At 41.6% G+C, this 24,333-nt stretch overlaps 1 protein-coding gene and 1 long non-coding RNA gene across 3 annotated transcripts; both read left to right on the plus strand.

The window, feature by feature from the left end:
* Positions 1-136: 136 nt before the first annotated feature.
* LOC108887000 (collagen alpha-1(V) chain-like) lies at positions 137-13,153 on the plus strand (the record flags this gene model as incomplete). Its single annotated transcript, XM_018682169.2, is given in 46 exon segments — positions 137-190; positions 328-371; positions 1,074-1,127; positions 1,231-1,275; positions 1,410-1,463; positions 1,546-1,590; positions 1,784-1,811; positions 1,814-1,836; positions 1,981-2,088; positions 2,554-2,607; positions 2,701-2,754; positions 2,903-2,947; positions 3,114-3,167; positions 3,423-3,467; positions 3,609-3,678; positions 3,790-3,848; positions 4,275-4,328; positions 4,458-4,487; positions 4,489-4,659; positions 4,805-4,858; positions 5,005-5,094; positions 5,096-5,113; positions 5,225-5,332; positions 5,460-5,513; positions 5,637-5,690; positions 5,896-6,003; positions 6,113-6,166; positions 6,274-6,327; positions 6,418-6,471; positions 6,592-6,645; positions 6,759-6,866; positions 6,966-7,019; positions 7,204-7,257; positions 7,347-7,400; positions 7,853-7,906; positions 7,999-8,106; positions 8,203-8,256; positions 8,496-8,657; positions 8,771-8,824; positions 8,988-9,023; positions 9,138-9,191; positions 9,291-9,576; positions 9,828-9,940; positions 10,121-10,189; positions 10,319-10,555; positions 10,799-13,153. Coding segments are annotated over 46 exon segments (3,437 nt in total), but the record flags the coding sequence as incomplete, so codon positions are not given.
* Positions 13,154-16,598: 3,445 nt separating this feature from the next.
* LOC127139321 (uncharacterized) lies at positions 16,599-22,742 on the plus strand. 2 transcript variants are annotated; one of them, XR_007809493.1, is made up of 6 exons: positions 16,599-17,026; positions 17,172-18,060; positions 18,208-18,869; positions 19,017-19,905; positions 20,053-20,714; positions 22,717-22,742. It is a non-coding gene; the product is annotated as an uncharacterized LOC127139321 (long non-coding RNA). The 2 variants fall into 2 exon arrangements; XR_007809494.1 differs by lacking the exon at positions 19,017-19,905.
* Positions 22,743-24,333: the final 1,591 nt, after the last annotated feature.

The following is a 24,333-nucleotide window of genomic DNA, read 5'->3' on the forward strand; positions in this document are numbered from 1 at the left end:
AACTTGTACTTTTGAATCAGACATGATGATGATTAGAAGCTCATTAAGAGAACACAAAAAAAGATATGATCTCCTCCTCATCTGTTCTTCTCTCTGTCCCACTGTTTTCTCATCTTCTTCTATTTCTGTCTCTCAGGGTCCCCAAGGAGAGCCAGGACCTCCAGGTCAACAGGGAACCCCAGGAACTCAGGTGAGACAGAGGACAGCTGGACAGTATGTGTGCCATACACATGTACACAAAAACAAGAGGACACAGTAATATTGAGCCTGTGTATTCATCCATACACTGAGTGTAGATCTCATGTGTTTGTTTATTTATTTTTGCAGGGAATGCCGGACCTCAGGGACCTGTCGGACCCCCAGGAGAGAAAGTAAGAAACCAAAAATACACAAGGTTATTCTGTCTTAAAAGAACCACAAAATACATGAAGTTGACTTGTTTATGGAAATCTATTCAACAATCAAGTCATACAATACAATGACCGGGATGAACTTATTTATTTCACTTACTAAACCCCTTTCATTCATGAAGGAGGAGACACATGAGGCAGATTTTAAAATGTGTTTTAGGAGATGCATATTACATTGGAGTTTGTTTTTTGTTTTGGTTTGATAGTTTTACTGCTCTTGATTTTTATTTACACGTCCTGGTACATGAGAGTCATTTATTTCAGAGTTCTGTAAAAAGTTTTTTTTAAATGCACCTACTGACGTCTCTGTATCTCACTAATTAACCTCTGTGATTATGGCACCTGAAGTAACATTGTTGATACTTGTCAGATAAGTAGTTGAACTATTTTTAGCAGAAGTGATTCTTTTCCTGGTGTTTGATGGAAGGTACCAAACAGATTCAAGTGAAATAGCACCACCCTCTGGGCTGGAGCAGAGCCTGCAGAGAAATACATGTAGCTCTGGAAAAGAAAGATGGATACAATCAGATGTTAAATCTGTTGAACAAATAAAACCTAAATTTCATCTTAATTTCATTCAGATTTGAAATATTTTAAATAGAGTGTTTATGGGACCTTATATCCTCTAATGTATTTCACTCATGACCACCTTCTTTCCATCAGGGTCCCACAGGAAAACCAGGTCTGCCAGGAATGCCTGGTGCTGATGGCCCTCCTGTACGTTTGTCTCTCCCTTTTTTATTTTTTTACATCGTTACAAGTTGAATTCACCAACACCAGATGTCCTTCATGAGGCTTGAGCTCTGTCTTCTCTTTTCAGGGTCACCCAGGAAAGGAGGGGCCTTCTGGCACCAAAGGAAACCAGGTGGGTGTCAGTCATAACCCATCACACAACATCGCTTTAATCTAACAAACTCAACTTGACTAATTAGATATGACTGTTGTAGTTGTTGACACCCAACATATTTACTTTAACATATTTATCGTGTTGTTGTGCAGGGTCCCAACGGTCCCCAGGGAGCTATTGGCTATCCTGGTCCTCGTGGCATCAAGGTCAGTACAGTTCATCTTTTCAGGTTTTGTATTGCATTCATATCTCTCTATCTGCTCTGATTATTTATTGCTTTGATTGCAGGGAGCTCAAGGAATCCGTGGTCTGAAGGGCCACAAGGGAGAGAAGGTAAGTGATTAATTACAGAATGATATTTCAAAAATATACATCACTCACTCAAGAAATATCATCTCTTAAATGACAGTTGCTCTGGTAATCTACACTAATATTACATTATTTATTTAGCAAAATAAAAACAGGAAAGTTTCAGGTTCTTGCATAATATATGTTGATATATTGTTTTATGTGTTTGTGTTTCAAGGGAGAAGATGGTTTCCCTGGAATTAAAGGAGATTTGGTGCCAAGGGAGAGAGGGTAAAATAGTTTAAGATGTGGTTTAACTGGCTGGTTGATTGGTTCATTAATGTAGTGATGGATGGATGGAGTGCTGGTCTGATTGATAAACTTTATATACTGTGTTGATTTATTCTGATGGTTTTGTTTATCTCCTGCTGACAGGGTGAGCTTGGAGTACCAGGGCCCAGAGGAGAGGATGGTCCAGAGGGGCCAAAGGGTCGCGTCGGACCCCCTGGTGAGATCGGACCAATTGGTCTGGTTGGAGAGAAGGTATGACCCGTTCAGTGATCACAAGATTACATGACTGGCTCTGAGTAACATGAGATGGGTTACAGATATTCTAAGGGGAATCATCGTTTTCTCTACAAATACAAATGCAGCTATTTCCTCAAATTTACCAAGATAATTCCCATTTTCTTAAAAATAAGGGAAGGCTTCCTTTTTACATTAGAGGAAATGTAATGTGCTGCCCCCTTGTGGTTGTATATAAACTTGTGTGAAAGGGATGTGGAATTTATACATGAAAATGACTGTATTTTAGCCTTTTACTGACATACACATTTGAGTTTCTGCAAGACATTTTCCCTTCATTTTATTGCATGTTAATGTGACTGTAGCACAGTATCAGCTGCCTTTCATTATAGCATATATTCCCAGTTCTGTAATACAGTTTGTTGTTGACAGGTCAGTAATCTTTAACAACAATTGATTAATGATGTCATCATGGGATTCTAGGGTAAACTTGGTGTACCTGGACTTCCTGGATATCCTGGAAGACAAGGACCCAAGGTAAAGAAACATTTACATCATTTATTCATTCATTCATGACTTCTGTTTTCACACTAAACAGTGCTGATGTTGAGATGTTGATTTGTTTCTTAGGGATCTCTCGGATTCCCAGGATTCCCTGGTTCAAACGGCGAGAAGGGAACACGGGTAAGTGGATAGTTCTGTAGACGAATCAGAAGCTTCAGCATTAATTATCCCTACACAAATAATCTTGACTGAACTCTAGATAACGTTGTGTTTCTAGCACACAGTTTACCTCTGTCTGAGTGAGTCTGTAATTGTTTCTGTTTTTCAGGGTCTTTCTGGCAAACCAGGACCAAGAGGACAAAGAGGACCAACGGTACCATTTCACATTCATTCATTCAATTTATAAAAGCTTTTCTGCTCAGAGGATGATGGTCTTTCTTCAACTCAAGCTGTTGATATAATTCATTTACACCACATTTGCATTTGCTTTGACCTATGAAGGCTTTTCATTAAGTACACTTATTGTTTGTGACCATCAGGGCCCCAGAGGGCAGAGAGGACCGAGGGGCGCAACCGGGAAACCAGGAGCAAAGGTTTGTCAATTTATCCAGATTATACTGAACTTGGATAGTTTGTTTTTTAGATTTAATAACTCAAACAATCAATAAAAATTCTTATCTTCAGAAAACTATTCTTTGGCCATCCCTCCTAAACACTAGAGTCATTTATGTATGTTTTTTCTAGATCTTTGCCTCAGAATAACTTGGCTCAGAAGTGATGTGAAGCCTATGTAATAGAGTTTATGATTCAATTTTTATGTACTGTCTCATCTCATTATTTCCCTCCAGGGAACTTCAGGAAGTGATGGCCCTCCTGGTCCTCCTGGAGAGAGGGTAAGCCCTTAATTTTCATGACCTGCCAGGTAGCAGAGATTACATTCAGACCTTGTGTCTCACATGACAAGATTTTCATAATATGGCTCTGTTTGATATTATCATATGTTCTTATTATATCACATGTTGTTGTCTCATCAGGGATTGCCTGGGCCTCAGGGAGCCAACGGTTTCCCCGGACCAAAGGGACCTCCTGTAAGAAAATGTTTTGGTACCACTTTCTCATAGACTGATTTGTTCAACGTGGGTTTAATGTTCCCTCTTTCTCTCTAATGGTGGAGATTTAATGAATATTTGATCCTTAATCAATGTTTCCTCACAGGGACCACAGGAAAGGATGGACTGCCTGGACACCCGGGCAGAGAGGAGAAGTTGTAAGTTGTTTTTTTTTCATTACTTTTAAAGGTTGTTTGGTGTTTTCATTTCTTTAAATTATTAAATTATGCACAGATGCAGTCACTCAGTTATAGATGTTTTTTACACAGTGGAAAAGAATATATCATTTATGTGCTTTACACCATTTTCTGTTGGTTTTAAAACTGGAAATTATTTGGTGACATCCTTTGGAGTTGTGGATAGTTATGTACTGAACAAGCTCTCTTTAGACATCTGCCAAACAGTCACAATAATCCTTAATAATCCCTAAATGTTCAGCTGTTTCTGATCATGTCATAAGCAAATATTATAATGCACAGTTCACCCTTTCCATTAGATACAGAAAAAGTTGAGTTGTTTTGACGATTGAGACAAGAGGAAGGAAGTTCAGTATTTAGTAGATTATCTGTTAACTGAGTTTATCTCCAACAGGGTTTCCAAGGTAAGATGGGTCCACCTGGGCCTCCTGGAGTTGTTGGACCTCAGGTAAGTTCCTTTATCATGGTGCATAATTCTCTCATCACTGATAAAATAAATTACATCAGTTTTTCAGAACAACATCTTCCTCCTCCTTCTTTTCCCTCTCCATCTCCATCTATTCCTCCAACCTCCCAGGGTCCATCAGGAGAGACCGGCCCCATGGGCCGAGCGTGGCCACCCCGGACCCCCAGGTCCACCTGGGAGAGCAGGGACTTCCTGGTCCCTCAGGAAAAGGAGGGCACCAAAGGGAGATCCTGGACCACCAGGAGGTCCTGGTAAAGATGGGCCCTCAGGACTGAGAGGCTTCCCCGGAGAGAGAGGACTGCCTGGAACCCCTGTGAGTATTTATGACCGAGATAAATACTGCATAGGCTGTCAAGATACTTTTAAGCTTAATAGAAATAAACTGACCTCTGGATAAAAGTGTGCAGCTGAGGTGAAGTGAAAAGTTACTGATTACTCCTTTTTGTCTTTTCTTCCAGGGAGGTGGAGGACTGAAGGGAAGTGAAGGACCTGCCGGACCTCCTGGACCTGCTGTACGTTTCAAACCATATGAGAAGTTCATTTTCATAACATCCCAACTTAAACTAATGGATCATAACAGTAATATTTTGTTAATATACTGAAATCATTACAGTTTGTCAACAGAAGATGTAACTCAGTACTCATTGTATTTTTCTAGGGTCTCCCTGGTGAGAGGGGACCAGCTGGTACTGCTGGACCTGTTGGACCTCCTGGCAGACCAGGCCCTCAGGGGCCTCCAGGACCTGCTGGGAGAGAAGGGAGTTCCTGTGAGTATTCTGGAAATTTGTATCCATTGTGCAGCAGTGTATTTAATTTGATGTACAAAAACACAAATATCAAATACTGACTCTCCTCTTTGACTCTTTTCTCCTGTTAAGGGCGAGAAAGGGCCAATTGGCCCAGCAGGTCGTGATGGAGTGCAGGGTCCCGTGGGTCTGCCTGGCCCTGCTGGACCACCTGGAGTACCTGGAGAGGACGGAGACAAGGCCAGTAACTCTGAGTACCTTATTAATCATCCAGAATAATGTCTCAATGTGGCTTGATGATCATTAATTTCATCAGTTTGTTTCAGACTTGCTGTTGTTGTAATGAGATGTTTCCTCGTTATTTCAGGGTGAGGTTGGAGAGCCTGGTCAGAAGGGCGCCAAGGGAGCGAAAGGAGAGCATGTGAGTGACAGTGACTTGTGTTTAAGCCCTAAGATTGATCAGAATTTCATTTTTGAATGTAAATTTTCTCATGATGCTGTTTCTCTATTTATCGCTTACTCACTGTTTTTTGTGTGTTGGTAGGGTCCTCCTGGTCCACCTGGGCCAATGGGTCCCGTCGGTCAGCCTGGTCCTGCTGTAAGTTCAAACTTTAAATCTTTGAGGAAAAAAGTACTTGTTCCTGATTGAATTAACTGGATGCGTTTGGTGGTAGTTGAGTTTCTGGGAAATAAAACCCATAACTTCCCATATGACAGAGACTTTTCCCTCTGTGCTAAGACACGTTCAGTCGCTATCATGAACAGCAGAAGATAATGTTTTCTGTTTATCCCCTGTGGTGCAGGGTGCTGATGGAGAGCTTGGACCAAGGGGCCAGCAGGGGCCTTTTGGAGCTAAAGGTGATGAAGGATCCAGAGGATTCCCAGGAGCCCCAGGACCAATCGGACTGCAGGTAAAAACCACAACATTTGTTTCAGAGGCAGATTCACTCAAATCTTTACGTTTTTATTTGTAGATTCTGAGATAAACAGAAATATTTACATGAAGTCTTTGTCCTGCAGGGATTGCCAGGACCACCAGGTGAGAAGGGAGAGACAGGAGATGTTGGACCTCTGGTGAGTTTCAGAAATAACTCATTACCATGATACCTGGTTCAGTGACTTCTTCTATCACAATGAATTCATACAGGATGATAAAATCACACCTCTCTTTATGTTTCCAGGGTCCTCCAGGTCCTCCAGGACCCCGCGGCCCTGCTGGGCCCAGTGGTGCTGATGTGAGTGATTCCAGCTCTTTCTTTTTTGCGACCATTTTGATGTAAATTATTAAATCCTTTTGTCTGAATTGTTTTGTATGTGTTTTTCAGGGTCCTCAAGGTCCTCCCGGTGGTTTGGGTAATCCTGGACCTCTTGGAGAGAAGGTACAGAGATAAAGAATTAAAGTGACGTTCCTGCATGAGTTTAACGGTGTCCAAAAAAATCAAAACTGGACTCATTTCAACTTGTCCTGATAACTAAAAGAAATACTGCTTTCTCCACAGGGAGAGCCTGGTGAGGCTGGACCACCTGGAATTGTAGGAGAGCCTGGAAAGAAGGTGGGTGTCTGAGTGTCGAACACCTTATGGGTGGAGATATCAGGAGTCTGTGCCTTCACTGACTGATCAGTAGCGTCCATGAACTAACCAGGAGTTCTGTCTTCTGTCTCCAGGGTCCTCGTGGAGAGCGTGGAGAGAAGGGAGAGGCCGGACAACCTGGAACTGCTGGACCTGCTGGAGGACGAGGACGACCTGGAGACGACGGGCCCAAAGGAAACCCTGTATGACACCCACAACGAAATGAGCGCTAACAAACACAACCATAATCACATTAGGATGCAGATCAATGACTTAAGACGACTTCTTTTTTCTAACTTCAGGGTCCTGTTGGCTTCCCTGGTGATCCTGGTCCCCCTGGTGAGGTTGGACCCAGAGTGAGTATCTTTTTTTTAAGCAGCATATTAATAATATGCTCTGTTAGATTTCAAATATTTCAAAGCATGCTGTCTGTGGCTGCAGATCTCCTAATAGTTCAGTTTTCATATCCATGTTGTCTTGAGCTTTCTGCTTTTACTGAACAAGAAGAAAAACCACTGACCCTGATCTGCTTTACTTCAGGGTCAAGATGGCGCCAAGGGAGAAAGAGGAGAAGACGGTGAACCTGGAGAATCTGTAAGTCAAAAGATGCTGTAATGCAGATACGTGAGTGAAGTTTTCTAATAAGTGTCAGTCACATAAATCTTCCCTCTCTGCCTCTGCAGGGCTCCCCTGGACCTCCTGGTGAGAACGGACCTCCCGGGCCCCCAGGAAAGAGGGTAAGGTCACCCTCATCACCTGGTGCTACCAAGGAGCACTTTCCTATGAACAGCACATTGGCAGAATGAGTGAATTCCTCTATCGTGCATCCATTCGGCATCTTCCTCACAATGTAGTGGATAGGCGTTGCTGAATGTTGCAGGATAAAACCTGTTTCATCCAGTCAACCTTCACTGGATGCCCTGGAAGTGAAGAAGGAGCATCTTATTTTACAAATTCTTGCTCTTAGATCAACAGTACAGCAATTATGCAGTAGACATCCAATAAGAAGTGCAGACAGTGATGCTGTATTCAGTGTGTTAGACGAACCCCCTGAGGAGCTCTGAATGTTTGTTGTGCAGACATAAGCTAATGACCTTCATTTGATCTTTCTTGCTAAAGATTATGGAATTTGATATTACAGAATACAACTTATTTTGTGTTTGTAAATGTTACGTGTTTTATTTTCCAGGGTCCTGCTGGAACAAGAGGACCTGAGGGACGTCAGGGAGAGAAGGGAACCAAGGTGAGTCCAGAGCTGTGGTTCTACCCAGATCATCTGAGTGGAATAACGTAACAAAATATTTTAATCGTGTTTCTAATCATCATCATTTACAGGGAGACCCAGGTGCTGTTGGACCACCAGGTAAAACTGGCCCCGTCGGTCCCCAGGGCCCACCAGGAAAACCAGGAACAGAAGGTCTCAGAGGACTCCCAGGATCAGTGGTCAGTAATGCTTTTGCATGCTTTTTGCTTGTGTATACAACTTTTGTTGTTTGGTGTGTTGAATGGACACCTGCTAAATTTGCGTCTGTGTTCCAGGGTGAGCAAGGATCCCCAGGACCTGCTGGACAGAAAGGACCACCTGGACCTCTTGTAAGATAACAGTACCTCTTCATATTCAATCATACACCTCCTCTGCATTTTGACATGCAGTGCGTTAAATTAAGTTGTAATGTTAGTTTTGATCAAACAGCAGCAATCAATCCTCCACCTCTCCCCCTCCCATCATCCCTCTCTCCCATCCTCTCTCTCTCCACCTCCTGTTTTTGATGGTTCTCGTCTCATCCCTGTCTTCTTCCTCTCTTCTTCTTTCTTTTCTTCACCTCCTGCAGGGTCCACCCGGTTTGCCCGGTCTGCGTGGAGATCCTGGTGCCAAGGGAGAGAAGGGACACCCAGGTCTTATTGGTCTCATTGGACCCCCAGGAGAGCAGGGAGAGAAGGGAGACCGAGGTCTGGCTGGTCCTCAGGGATCCTCCGGCCCTAAAGGAGAGCCTGTAAGTCCAACCTCTGTCTGTTCTAGAGGGGCAGCTCATCCACCATTATTCACATTCATTATACAATAATATATGACATGTATTCTCACGTCATGTCTCATGTGTTGTTATAGGGAATGCCTGGAGGCACTGGACCCATCGGCCCTGCTGGTCCTCCTGGTCTGCCTGTGAGTGCTTTTACTGTTTTATCACATCAGTATGTCTCACTGTCTTCTCCCTCTTGGCTCCAGTCACATGATGTTTTGAGTTTCACAGTAAATAGTAAGAGACAGCAGTGACACACTGAAGGACGACCACTATCATAACACTGAAGTCTCATATCTTTTCCAGGGTCCTCAAGGTATCAAAGGAGCTAAGGGTGCTACTGTGAGTATATTTTAAAAGTGTTTGTACCACAGCATGAATGAATTGTTCTGAAAATTACATTTTACTTTAATTTGATGTTGTAATGCTTTTCAAATATTTCCCCTGCTGTTTTAGGGAGGAGCTGGTCCAAAGGGAGAAAAGGGTGTACAGGGATCTCCTGGCCCTCCAGTAAGTATTTCGCTTTTCTTTGAATTTTTTAAACGCTCGTTCTTTGCACCTCACTGTTGATTGTCAATTAACTGATTCAAATGTAAACTTGCTTCCCAGGGCCCACCAGGTGAGGTCATTCAGCCCTTGCCCATCCAGAGGAGTCCCAAGTCCAAGCGCTCCATCGACGCCAGCCAGCTGCTCCCCGAGTCCGATCCTGACATGCCTGCATCTGATGCCGCTGGCACTGAGTTCCTGATGGGCAGTGAGGGCATGGAGGAAATCTTCGGCTCTCTCAACTCCCTTCGACAGGAGATCGAGACCATGCGTTTCCCTCTGGGCACCCAGGACAGCCCTGCCCGCACCTGTCAGGACCTGCACCTCAGCCAGCCAGACCTCAAAGACGGTAAAGAACCAAAATTTACTAGTCACCTTCTGAGAATAATGATTCCCCCATCGAGTGTCTGTCCTGTTGTTGACATAAAAGCGCTTCTTTTTTCATTAAATGGAACATTTATGCAAATTACAGACATCCTTATGCCAACAGAACAACATATAATCAATGGGCATTACACAAAAAACTGAATAATTTTAACAATAAAAAAAATACTAAGAGATGTTTTCCACCTTTCTTTGTCCCTTTGTCACCCTCTGCAGGAGAGTACTGGATCGACCCCAACCAGGGCTGCTCCAGAGACTCCTTCAAGGTCTTCTGCAATTTCACCAATGGAGCAGAGACTTGCCTGTATCCCAGCAAGAGCATCAACACGGTCAGTCACCAAATCGGCAACACTAAAATTAAATATTCAAACTAACAAGATATGAGTGTTACAATGATTCAGTGGTCTTATTTTCTTACACAAGTTTATTTATTTATTGATTCCAAATCCATCATATCAAACTAAACATGTCTAACTGTAATATGCGATGTGGGCATTTCCTTTCTGCAGGTGAAGATGAGCTCCTGGGACAAAGAGACTCCAGGATCCTGGTACAGTCAGTTCACCACTGGTAGTAAGGTTAGTAACCCTGGCTAGTTAGACTTTTGTTTTTAGTTTATAATTCAGTCTATGCTTAAGTATTTTGTTCTCACATATATTTTTCCTCCCCCCTTTTCCTATATTACCTCCTCTTCCTCTTCCTCCCAGTTCTCCTATGTGGACTCTAATGGCGAGCCTGTGGGTGTGGTCCAGTTGGGCTTCCTGCGTCTCTTGAGCGTCCAGGCCCGCCAGAACTTCACCTACAACTGCCACCGCTCAGTGGCCTGGTCCGACAGAAGCGCCAAGAACAACTACGAGAGGGCGCTTCACCTCCAGGGTGCAAACGAGGAGGAGCTGAGCTACGAGACCAACCCTTACATCAAAGCCTTGGTCGATGGCTGCTCTGTGAGTTTACACACATAAATGGCTTCTGATGTTATTGACCTTCTAAAGCTGTTGGCATTAACAGGATGGTATGAAGCACTTAGCTTAAGACATTTGAGAATTTCCAGATTTGGTGGATTAGATGTTGTCTTCAAAAATAATAAAACACAACCATAGACAAACAATCTTTTCTCACAATTATGCCACATGTAAATATCTTGGTTCTGATTTCTGATGTCTCTTTCTCTGTGTCTCTCTCTGCAGTATCGTAAGGGCTTTGACAGGACAGTCCTGGAGATCAACACACCACAGGTGGAGCATCTTCCTCTGCTGGATATCAAAGTGTCAGACTTTGGGGAGAGCAACCAGCAGTTTGGCTTTGAAGTGGGACCTGTCTGTTTCCAAGGCTAAAAACACACATATACACACACCATGCAGAGAACAACACATGCAAATGCTCACACACACATGCACTTAGAGACACACTTATATATAATAAACATACATGCCCAGTAATTTGTAAATTAACTTGTAAATGATATGAAATACACACACAAACCCACAGACACACACACACTTACACACACAGATGCTGTTGTGAGACAAACACGCACTCACACTCAAGTACGTGCCTGGGGAAAGCAACATCCTCCCAACAATTAATGGACGTCAAAAAAAAAAAAAAAAGAGGAGAGAAATAAAAAAAACTCGCGAAGAGGAGACCATCGCTCAGGCGAACAAACGCGAGAAAGGAAGAAAAAACCAGGAGAGAGTGTTCTTCGGAATAAAACAGTGTTTTCTTTACCAGCAGCGAAAGGGGCCGGCCTGAGAAAGAGAGCGCAAGCCGGCAACTTGAGGCCTGAAGCCCCCCGTCTCCGATCCCCCTCTCACTCTTCTCTCCTCCCCGCTGTCTCTCTTTTTTCCACTCATCTCACCTGCTCTACCTCCCCCCTCCTCCTCCCAAAAAAGGGTCACACTCAGACATCATTTCGATTTCTTTAATCCCACATTGACATTGCGAGCAGTTTGTTTGACAGTCACTTTTTTTTATGACAAGAGGCTCCATGATGTTTTGAACAGTTAAACTGTGTTGTGGTTCGTGGCCTTGGCGTTTGTGGGGCATTTATTCCTTTAGTCATTCAGATAAAAAGTTGCTGAGAATTGAAAGTTTTGAATCAACTTTTCATCTGTTTTGCATTTGCCAGCCAGAACTACTCATGAGCCACAAATCTAATCAAAACAGCAGACACCAAAACTGACAGGAAAATGACAGCCAGTAGTCACATAAACATTTGTGGCATCTCTGTAAGGGCTAACTTCTCTGTCTACTCCTGTAGTGACTTGTCAGTCATGTTGCTCACATTGGAAACACAGAGTAACTCTCAGCTCTTATCTTATTGCATCAAAAGGAACCAAAGAATTAATGCCACCAGTTTCCACCCAGAACAAAAAGAGGGAACTGACCAAATAATACCAGCAGGGTCCTGCTTGTCAGACTGATCTGTTCTTGTCTTGTTCAAACTGCCACCAAGTGAATTTTTACATTTTGTAATATTCTCCTTATGACCACCTTGCAGTTTTATTAAAACAGTCTAAAAATGTGATTCACAGCTCTAACTGACGATTTAAAAATCTTTCTGTTGATATGCAGTGAGGTCAGTGGAGTCCAGTGTGAAACAGGATTTATTCTTTTTTAACTGGACAATCTGTCCTCAGCCCTGAGAGCAGCAGAAACTCTCTTCTGAACTGTTCATTTGTTAACATTGGACAAAACCTGCTGCGTGCAGTGAGGCAGGATAGAAGATGTGTCGATACCTGAACCAGTGAATTTAAAAGCCATTATTTTTGTAAACTGTGCTTAATGTGATGCTATTGTACTTGCATGTTACTGGTTCCTTTTAAAATGGCTGATGATTCTTCTTTAAATCATGGATCATGCTACCAGGGTCACGACCACAGTCCAGTATTTCCTGAGTCACTTTCTGGTTACTTTGATTTTTGTTTTCCATCCAGAACACATTTTCTGACTTTGCATCCAAGCACAGAACATCATCAGGGTTTAAATATGTACATCAGATTCAAAGTTCCCTCCTCTTTTTTCTGTAGCAGTGAATAAAAAGCATGCTTTACTGAAAGAAACTGTGTGGCAAGGTGCTAATTATACCAAATCATAAAAGTTTTAGTATTCACTTTGAGTCCTCCATTTTCTTTAGTCTCTTTTTTTACAATTTCATGAAGCTTTTTACTGGGGAAAATGTGCATTACACTCCATTTGTACAGAAATAGTGATATTCTATTGTATTTATTTAAAACAAACAGGGTGCTTTGAGATTAAAAAAACAAGAACCACCAAATATTCCAGTCAAATGTGGTATATTTCATTTGTATTTATTTCCTGTAGCTGACACTTGAAGGTCAAGTGAAGCAAGTGACTTACATGTTAAACTCACTACCAGCCTGAGTAATGGTGCTTCTGTTCACGCCCTGTCCAAACTCCTTTTGTACAACCAAAGAATCTGTGGCCATATTTTATTGTAATATCCCTTTTTAGTGTTTTCATCAACTGTACTGTGCTGTTAAATTTTGCTTCCACTGTAATAATTAAATGGTGACTCTCCAGTTCTGTCACATTTCCTTGTCGTTGCTACTGTTTGACTTGGCGTATTATGGTTTCAGGCTCAGGTTATTGCTTATCTGGGCTTAGAAATGCAAATGCAGTTCACTCAGTCAGCTAAAAATACTGAAACACGATCCTCTGATCTTCTTAACTTCAATGTGAGACCACAGCGCGTAGGAGAAAGGCTGTGAGAGGGAGGGGACAACTCTGTCAGCCACCATGGGATTAAAAGTGATTCATAAGATTAATATTTGTAAGTATAAAGTGGCTATGGGGTGATATCATACTAGGGGTCTGGATTTATTTGTTTGTTTTGTTTTGTTTTTTTAATTTGTTTGTCTTTTTTTATATAGCAGGGAAACGGGGCGGGATAGCCAAAACCTAAAAATTAAAAAAAAAATCTGTCTTTGAGATTCTCCAGAGAGAATGACCTCAACTTTTGTTTGTTTTTATTGTGTTGAAGACGAACATTTCAACATAAAAAAATGGTGCTGAAAAGAGAAAAAAGTATTATTTTAAAATGTGTGTAAGTAATTTTTTTAAATTCCTGTTTCTGTAATATATAATCTTTTTAAAAAGAGCTGCTTGACTCTTGTTTTTCTTCCAAACCCCTCTCATCAGTAGTTCGCTTCGCCTTATTGTAAATAGCCACGGGACAACGCTGTTTCCCATTTATATAGACAATTTAAGTAGTCTTGAAAGTCAGTTTAGAGTTAGCAGCTAGCATGTCACCATAGAACTGCTTACAAATTGCCTTTTAATGCAGCTGTGTCTCCATTTTGGATCTTGATATGTGTTTATAGGTTGAATTTTGGCTGGTAAACGCAATGTTTTTTACACCTTTCGCTCAAGTATTTTTCAGGACAATGGATTGTTTCTTTTATTGTGTGATGTGTTTATTATTACACAGTCAAACAGCGACATCTTGTGGCTAGTTGCAGTTCCTTCTCCTGTGTCTCAGAGCTGTTGCTTTTAATAGAGAGAGTAGTTTATTAAAAATCTGTTTGGGTATATCACTAGAAACAAATCAGTGTGGACATAAAATCTAACCATCTCATTTTGTAAACCACTCAGGTTGTGTAAGTTACTTTGAGGCAGTTTGTGACTTACAATTTTAAATTTAATGCACAACAATTAATAATCTTCCAAACCTAAACAGTGCTTTACATTTTGTTGCTTTCTTTCATGACCACAAAGAAAATTTTGCACATTCAAAGGTTTACTGTTACAAAAAACCCAAACTTCTGTTCAAGAGGAGCAAGTTGTTCTTTTCATAGCAGCTGCAAGAGACATACATTTTAATTTTATTTTGTTGAAATAAATGTTTTTTCTTCATCTCTGAATGGTTGTGTTTCAAAATCTAACGCTTTTGAGAAAAATTACACACAACAAACTAAACTGTGGTGGCGCTTGGCTCAGGGGGAATTTACTGTTGCATAATCTTTGGGATTGTGGGCCCAGTTTTCAAAAACCTAATCTGCACATTTAACTGTGTTGTGAAAACCAGCATCCCCTGACACACAGCTCATGATGAAAAACAGAGACTGTTGTGGTTTATAATAAAATCAGGTTCAGTTTTGAATGGCCTGTTAAACATGTCCAATAGTAGATGCCTGCAACATCTAAAGATGAAGAGTTCAGTGGTTCGAGCCCTGTTCAGTACTTTAACTTTCAACAAATTACTAAAATTCCAAATGAATTGTATAAAAGCACTCAGAGAACGAAGACAATGTAAAGAGGCATTACAGTCCATTCGACCAATCAGAAACGAAACAGGCAGTCATCTGACCAATCAGCGTTTTGTCTGTCGACGTTGGTTGACGTATGACGTCATTTCCCTTGCGCCACTGCAGAGAGAGGAGAGCACACAGAGAAACTAAGCCGGAGAAAACAATGAAAATACAGAATAAACTACTGTTTGTGTTCGCTTCGGTTTGTTTGCACTGAGAGAAAGTTAATCTCAGGAGAAGTCCGGATGCTAAGACAACCTTTGGAGCTGCTCTTGTTCAACAGAGTGAGGCTGAACGCTGAACACACCTGCGGCGCGGAGGTAAGGCTAACGAGCTAACTATTAGCGGCGAGTGTTAGCATTAGCCCTCTCGCATTAGCCCTCTCGTTTAATCACACTCTTTGCCAGTATTTCCATTTTAAGTCGTTTTTATTGCGTGGGTAAGCGTGTGTATGTGTTTCTGTCGATTGTGAGTCCATAACGTAAACGGATTGTTAAATATTGGCATCTTTTGGTGGTTCGTTTTCTATTCTGTGATCACTTCCGTGTCGTTCTCAGTTTGTGTGTTGGGTTTAGCAGCTCGCGGTGATCGCTGTGCGTCTCTATTTGACTGTGTCACATTTATTTGTAGCCAGCTTTTGTCTCTTTGTGGTTGTTTTACACCATATTATTTTCTTAGTCTTGTATCTTGATGGCCTGTGCTTGATAGTAGTTTGTCCACGACCATCCATTGATCCCATGTTGTATATAATCGTTATTGGTAAATTATGTAGACTTCATACTTGATTAAGCACAGTTTGTGTCAAATCCAGACTTGAAACAAAATTTTAACCCCTCCACATGATGAAGATCAATTCTGTAGTGTTCAGTTTATAGTGTTGTGTCGATGTTGACGATATTTCTCATTGAGGTGAAAAGTGGTCTCGCGAGACTGTGCTAATTACTGATAGGGAAGTGTTTGGAATCGGTGTTGTATTGATCAAGAACGATGTACTCGGACACCGCGAACAGCTGCTGTCATGTAAACAAAGGGTGCATATGTCCACATCAGAATAGTATTTTTATAATGTATCATTATAATAATACAATAATGTATGTAATCTAATTATAGTCTGACGACATTATGAATAGGATTTCTACAGAGACACACCTTTTTCATTAATCAGATTAATTGCTTTTCATCTCAATCAGTCTCCATTTATTAAAAAAGTAATTTAACTGAAGAGAACACACTAACTCTGCTCCCCCAATCTGTTAGTCAAATATCTTACTCTGTGTTACTTTTACTCATGTAAATGATCTGAATATTTCCATATTCCGGTGGTTCTGTGAGACCAGGACAGAGGCCTCCAGGTAATTTCCAAACAGCTTTACATCAACTGTCCATCACAGCACTGACATTAAACTGTTCATGTTCGGTGTTGAACATATCAGAAAAGTATAATCACAAAAGTAATTGATCATTTTTCTTTGTATGTTTCTGTTTGATTTCTTCCAGGTGTAACCACTTCGTCCACGATTGTAGAGACATGGTCCATGATCGGAGAGACATTGTTGAGGATGAGGGAGACATCGTCCACGATCGGAGACATTGTCCATGACTCGTGGTGACTCGGTCCCCGATTAGATCACAGAGACTTTGTCCATAATCTCAGAGACATTGTCCGCGATCACAGAGACGTAGTCCACGATCACGAGACATCATCCACGATCACCGAGACATCATCCACGATCACAGAGACATGGTCCATGATCGGAGAGACATTGTTGAGGATGAGGGAGACATCGTCCACGATCAGAGACATTGTCTGTGATTGCAGAGACCTTGTCAAAGATGAGAGAGACGTTGTCCATGATCAGAGACATTGTCACTGCTTCGCAGAGCTCTGTACAAGAATCGGTAGAGACACTGTGGTTCCTCGATTCGACGGCATGACCGCGATCAGCTGGCATTGTTAATGGTCACAGAGAAACAGTCTATCATCTTAGAGACATTGTCCACAATCACAGACACACTGTCAATGATCGCAGAGACTTTGTCCATAATCTCAGAGACATTGTCCGCGATCACAGAGACGTAGTCCACGATCACAGAGTGTCTTCATACAACGAAGAAGTTCTGTGAGACCAGGACAGAGGCCTCCAGGTAATTCACCAACAGCTTTACATCAACTGTCCATCACAGCACTGACATTAAACTGTTCATGTTCAGTATTGAACATATCAGAAAAGTATAATCATAAAAGTAATTGATCATTTTCCTTTGTATGTTCCTCTTTGATTTCCTCCAGGTGTAACCACTTCGTCCACGATTGTAGAGACATGGTCCATGATCGGAGAGACATTGTTGAGGATGAGGGAGACATCGTCCACGATCGGAGACATTGTCCATGACTCGTGGTGACTCGGTCCCCGATTAGTCGGCATTGCCGGCGTTCAGAGACATTGTCGATGATCACAGAGACTTTGTCCATAATCTCAGAGACATTGTCCGCGATCACAGAGACGTAGTCCACGATCACCGAGACATCATCCACGATCACAGAGACATGGTCCATGATCGGAGAGACATTGTTGAGGATGAGGGAGACATCGTCCACGATCGGAGACATTGTCCATGACTCGTGGTGACTCGGTCCCCGATTAGTCGGCATTGCCGGCGTTCAGAGACATTGTCGATGATCACAGAGACTTTGTCCATAATCTCAGAGACATTGTCCGCGATCACAGAGACGTAGTCCACGATCACCGAGACATCATCCACGATCACAGAGACATGGTCCATGATCGGAGAGACATTGTTGAGGATGAGGGAGACATCGTCCACGATCAGAGACATTGTCTGTGATTGCAGAGACCTTGTCAAAGATGAGAGAGACGTTGTCCATGATCAGAGACATTGTCACTGCTTCGCAGAGCTCTGTACAAGAATCGGTAGAGACACTGTGGTTCCTCGATTCGACGGCATGACCGCGATCAGCTGGCATTGTTAATGGTCACAGAGAAACAGTCTATCATCTTAGAGACATTGTCCACAATCACAGACACACTGTCAATGATCGCAGAGACTTTGTCCATAATCTCAGAGACATTGTCCGCGATCACAGAGACGTAGTCCACGATCACAGAGTGTCTTCATACAACGAAGAAGTTCTGTGAGACCAGGACAGAGCCCTCCAGGTAATTCACCAACAGCTTTACATCAACTGTCCAACACACAGCACTGACATTAAACTGTTCATGTTCAGTATTGAACATATCAGAAAAGTATAATCATAAAAGTAATTGATCATTTTCCTTTGTATGTTCCTCTTTGATTTCCTCCAGGTGTAACCACTTCGTCCACGATTGTAGAGACATGGTCCATGATCGGAGAGACATTGTTGAGGATGAGGGAGACATCGTCCACGATCGGAGACATTGTCCATGACTCGTGGTGACTCGGTCCCCGATTAGTCGGCATTGCCGGCGTTCAGAGACATTGTCGATGATCACAGAGACTTTGTCTATAATCTCAGAGACATTGTCCGCGATCACAGAGACGTAGTCCACGATCACCGAGACATCATCCACGATCACAGAGACATGGTCCATGATCGGAGAGACATTGTTGAGGATGAGGGAGACATCGTCCACGATCAGAGACATTGTCTGTGATTGCAGAGACCTTGTCAAAGATGAGAGAGACGTTGTCCATGATCAGAGACATTGTCACTGCTTCGCAGAGCTCTGTACAAGAATCGGTAGAGACACTGTGGTTCCTCGATTCGACGGCATGACCGCGATCAGCTGGCATTGTTAATGGTCACAGAGAAACAGTCTATCATCTTAGAGACATTGTCCACAATCACAGACACACTGTCAATGATCACAGAGACTTTGTCCATAATCTCAGAGACATTGTCCGCGATCACAGAGACGTAGTCCACGATCACAGAGTGTCTTCATACAACGAAGAAGTTCGGTGAGACCAGGACAGAGGCCTCCAGGTAATTCACCAACAGCTTTACATCAACTGTCCAACACACAGCACTGACATTAAACTGTTCATGTTCAGTATTGAACATATCAGAAAAGTATAATCATAAAAGTAATTGATCATTTTCCTTTGTATGTTCCTCTTTGATTTCCTCCAGGTGTAACCACTTCGTCCACGATTGTAGAGACATGGTCCATGATCGGAGAGACATTGTTGAGGATGAGGGAGACATCGTCCACGATCGGAGACATTGTCCATGACTCGTGGTGACTCGGTCCCCGATTAGTCGGCATTGCCGGCGTTCAGAGACATTGTCGATGATCACAGAGACTTTGTCCATAATCTCAGAGACATTGTCCGCGATCACAGAGACGTAGTCCACGATCACCGAGACATCATCCACGATCACAGAGACATGGTCCATGATCGGAGAGACATTGTTGAGGATGAGGGAGACATCGTCCACGATCGGAGACATTGTCCATGACTCGTGGTGACTCGGTCCCCGATTAGTCGGCATTGCCGGCGTTCAGAGACATTGTCGATGATCACAGAGACTTTGTCTATAATCTCAGAGACATTGTCCGCGATCACAGAGACGTAGTCCACGATCACCGAGACATCATCCACGATCACAGAGACATGGTCCATGATCGGAGAGACATTGTTGAGGATGAGGGAGACATCGTCCACGATCAGAGACATTGTCTGTGATTGCAGAGACCTTGTCAAAGATGAGAGAGACGTTGTCCATGATCAGAGACATTGTCACTGCTTCGCAGAGCTCTGTACAAGAATCGGTAGAGACACTGTGGTTCCTCGATTCGACGGCATGACCGCGATCAGCTGGCATTGTTAATGGTCACAGAGAAACAGTCTATCATCTTAGAGACATTGTCCACAATCACAGACACACTGTCAATGATCACAGAGACTTTGTCCATAATCTCAGAGACATTGTCCGCGATCACAGAGACGTAGTCCACGATCACAGAGTGTCTTCATACAACGAAGAAGTTCGGTGAGACCAGGACAGAGCCCTCCAGGTAATTCACCAACAGCTTTACATCAACTGTCCAACACACAGCACTGACATTAAACTGTTCATGTTCAGTATTGAACATATCAGAAAAGTATAATCATAAAAGTAATTGATCATTTTCCTTTGTATGTTCCTCTTTGATTTCCTCCAGGTGTAACCACTTCGTCCACGATTGTAGAGACATGGTCCATGATCGGAGAGACATTGTTGAGGATGAGGGAGACATCGTCCACGATCGGAGACATTGTCCATGACTCGTGGTGACTCGGTCCCCGATTAGTCGGCATTGCCGGCGTTCAGAGACATTGTCGATGATCACAGAGACTTTGTCTATAATCTCAGAGACATTGTCCGCGATCACAGAGACGTAGTCCACGATCACCGAGACATCATCCACGATCACAGAGACATGGTCCATGATCGGAGAGACATTGTTGAGGATGAGGGAGACATCGTCCACGATCAGAGACATTGTCTGTGATTGCAGAGACCTTGTCAAAGATGAGAGAGACGTTGTCCATGATCAGAGACATTGTCACTGCTTCGCAGAGCTCTGTACAAGAATCGGTAGAGACACTGTGGTTCCTCGATTCGACGGCATGACCGCGATCAGCTGGCATTGTTAATGGTCACAGAGAAACAGTCTATCATCTTAGAGACATTGTCCACAATCACAGACACACTGTCAATGATCACAGAGACTTTGTCCATAATCTCAGAGACATTGTCCGCGATCACAGAGACGTAGTCCACGATCACAGAGTGTCTTCATACAACGAAGAAGTTCGGTGAGACCAGGACAGAGGCCTCCAGGTAATTCACCAACAGCTTTACATCAACTTTAGTCTATGATCACAGAGACGTCAACGATCACAGAGACATGGTCCATGATCGCAGAGAGACAACGTCCAAACCTTGGTATTTAATGAATTTAGTACTGAATATAATAAGAACTGATTAATCACGTCTGTTAAATCAGAAAAAGTACTAACTGTAATTACTCAGAGGTCAAGGTGATGTTTTCAGATGTCTTGTTTTGCTTAATCAGCAGTATTTACTATTTATCATATGACAAAGAAAGCTATTAAATTCTCACCTCAAGTCTTTGTCTTGAAGCAAATATTTGGCATTCTTGGTGTTAAAAAAGAAATATCACATTAGTTGTCAGTGTCATATCTGTGGACAAAGTGACTGTAGCTCTCCTCACCTTCTCACCAAACAATATCAAACACCTCAGAGCCAACAAACACTAAATGTTTCTGTCTTGGATTGTATTTGTTCAGGATCAGTCAAAAATGGGATTGAAAAATATCGTACCTTCAGTTTGATAGGACATGATAATCCAAATCTTAATTATGTGTATGTGCGAGACACATTAAACTACACCGTACTGTTTTCATGGTTAAACTGTTGATTAGGAATAGGTAGTAGTGTATTGATCGTTTTCCTTTGTATGTTTCTCTTTGATTTCCTCCAGGTGTAACCACTTCATCCACGGCATCGTCCACGATTGTAGAGACATGGTCCATGATCGGAGAGACATTGTTGAGGATGAGGGAGACATCGTCCACGATCGGAGACATTGTCCATGACTCGTGGTGACTCGGTCCCCGATTAGTCGGCATTGCCGGCGTTCAGAGACATTGTCGATGATCACAGAGACTTTGTCCATAATCTCAGAGACATTGTCCGCGATCACAGAGACGTAGTCCACGATCACCGAGACATCATCCACGATCACAGAGACATGGTCCATGATCGGAGAGACATTGTTGAGGATGAGGGAGACATCGTCCACGATCAGAGACATTGTCTGTGATTGCAGAGACCTTGTCAAAGATGAGAGAGACGTTGTCCATGATCAGAGACATTGTCACTGCTTCGCAGAGCTCTGTACAAGAATCGGTAGAGACACTGTGGTTCCTCGATTCGACGGCATGACCGCGATCAGCTGGCATTGTTAATGGTCACAGAGAAACAGTCTATCATCTTAGAGACATTGTCCACAATCACAGACACACTGTCAATAATCGCAGAGACTTTGTCCATAATCTCAGAGACATTGTCCGCGATCACAGAGACGTAGTCCACGATCACAGAGTGTCTTCATACAACGAAGAAGTTCGGTGAGACCAGGACAGAGGCCTCCAGGTAATTCACCAACAGCTTTACATCAACTTTAGTCTATGATCACAGAGACGTCAACGATCACAGAGACATGGTCCATGATCGCAGAGAGACAACGTCCAAACCTTGGTATTTAATGAATTTAGTACTGAATATAATAAGAACTGATTAATCACGTCTGTTAAATCAGAAAAAGTACTAACTGTAATTACTCAGAGGTCAAGGTGATGTTTTCAGATGTCTTGTTTTGCTTAATCAGCAGTATTTACTATTTATCATATGACAAAGAAAGCTATTAAATTCTCACCTCAAGTCTTTGTCTTGAAGCAAATATTTGGCATTCTTGGTGTTAAAAAAGAAATATCACAATAGTTGTCAGTGTCATATCTGTGGACAAAGTGACTGTAGCTCTCCTCACCTTCTCACCAAACAATATCAAACACCTCAGAGCCAACAAACACTAAATGTTTCTGTCTTGGATTGTATTTGTTCAGGATCAGTCAAAAATGGGATTGAAAAATATCGTACCTTCAGTTTGATAGGACATGATAATCCAAATCTTAATTATGTGGATGTGCGAGACACATTAAACTACACCGTACTGTTTTCATGGTTAAACTGTTGATTAGGAATAGGTAGTAGTGTATTGATCATTTTCCTTTGTATGTTTCTCTTTGATTTCCTCCAGGTGTAACCACTTCATCCACAACATCGTCCACGATCGCAGAGACATCATCAAAGATTGGAGAGACATTTTTGAGGATGAGGGAGACATCGTTCGCAATCGGTCCCTGATTAGTTGTGTTCAGAGACCTTGTCAATGATTGTAGAGACTTTGTTTATAATCTCAGAGACGTTGTCCGCGATCACAGAGATGTAGTCCACGATCACAGAAACATTGTCCACAATCACAGAGAGTCTTCGTACAATGAAGAAGTTCTTTGAGACCAGGACAGAGGCAATTCACAAACAGCTTTACATCAACTGTCCAACACACAGCACTGACATTAAACTGTTCAGTATTCAGTATATCAGAAAATAATAATAATAATAATAATAGAAGTAATCTGCTATATAAAATACTGCATAAGTAATTTGTATTAGCAGAAATGATGTAAATATAATTAGCAATATCAGAAGTAAGGTGTAGTAGTCAATTTGTTACTAAATGTAGCTTGCAGCAATGAAAGTTATCTGTAAGTTTAGAAGTAATATTTAATAAGATAAGTAATACATAATAGTAAAAGTAATTAATATTTGAGGTAACAGTAGAAATAATCTTAGATAAAAGCAATGCAGAAGTAAAAGTAGTCCAAAGTAGATGTTAAAATGTCACATTAACATAAGGCATCAACACATCAAACAGATGTCAAACACCATCAAAATATGTCACAGTATGACAATGCATCAAAACTATTCCAAAATTTTCATGGTATATAAGGCATCAAAAATGGCCAAAAAATGTCATACTATAGTATACTGTTAAAATGTATTTTTAAAAAATTGTATTATACTATGGCATCAAAAATGGTCAAAAAATGTCATAGTATAGTATGGCATCAAAAATCACTAAAATGTCATAGTATAGTAAAGGGTCAAAAATGGTCAAAAATTGTCATAGTATAGTATGGCATCAAAAACGGTCAAAAAATGTCATAGTATAGTATGGCATCAAAAATCACTAAAATGTCATAGTATAGTAAAGGGTCAAAAATGGTCAAAAATTGTCATAGTATAGTATGGCGTCAAAAACGGTCAAAAAATGTCATACTATAATATGGCGTCAAAAATCACCAAAAAATGTCAATATACTAAGGGGTCAAAAATGGTCAAAAATTGTCATAGTATAGTATGGCGTCAAAAATCACCAAAAAATGTCATAGTACAATATGGTGTCAAAAATCACCAAAAAATGTCATAATATAGTAAGGTATCAAAAATCACCAAAAAATGTCATAGTATACTTAGTCATAAAAAATTACCAAAAAATGTCATAGTATAGTATGGCGTCAAAAACGGTCAAAAAATGTCATAGGTGTCAAAAATCACCAAAAAATGTCATAGTATAGTATGGCATCAAAAATGGTTAAAAAATGTCATAGTATAGTTAGTCATAAAAAATCACCAAAAAATGTCATAGTATAGTTAGTCATAAAAAAAATCACCAAAAAATGTCATAGTATACTTAGTCATAAAAAATCACCAAAAAATGTCATAGTATACTTAGTCATAAAAAATCACCAAAAAATGTCATAGTATACTTATAAGTCCATCAAAAAATGTCAACCAAAAAAATGTCATAGTA

Source organism: Lates calcarifer, unplaced genomic scaffold, assembly GCF_001640805.2.
Source record: "Lates calcarifer isolate ASB-BC8 unplaced genomic scaffold, TLL_Latcal_v3 _unitig_1173_quiver_1850, whole genome shotgun sequence".
NCBI classification, from domain to species: domain Eukaryota; kingdom Metazoa; phylum Chordata; class Actinopteri; family Centropomidae; genus Lates; species Lates calcarifer.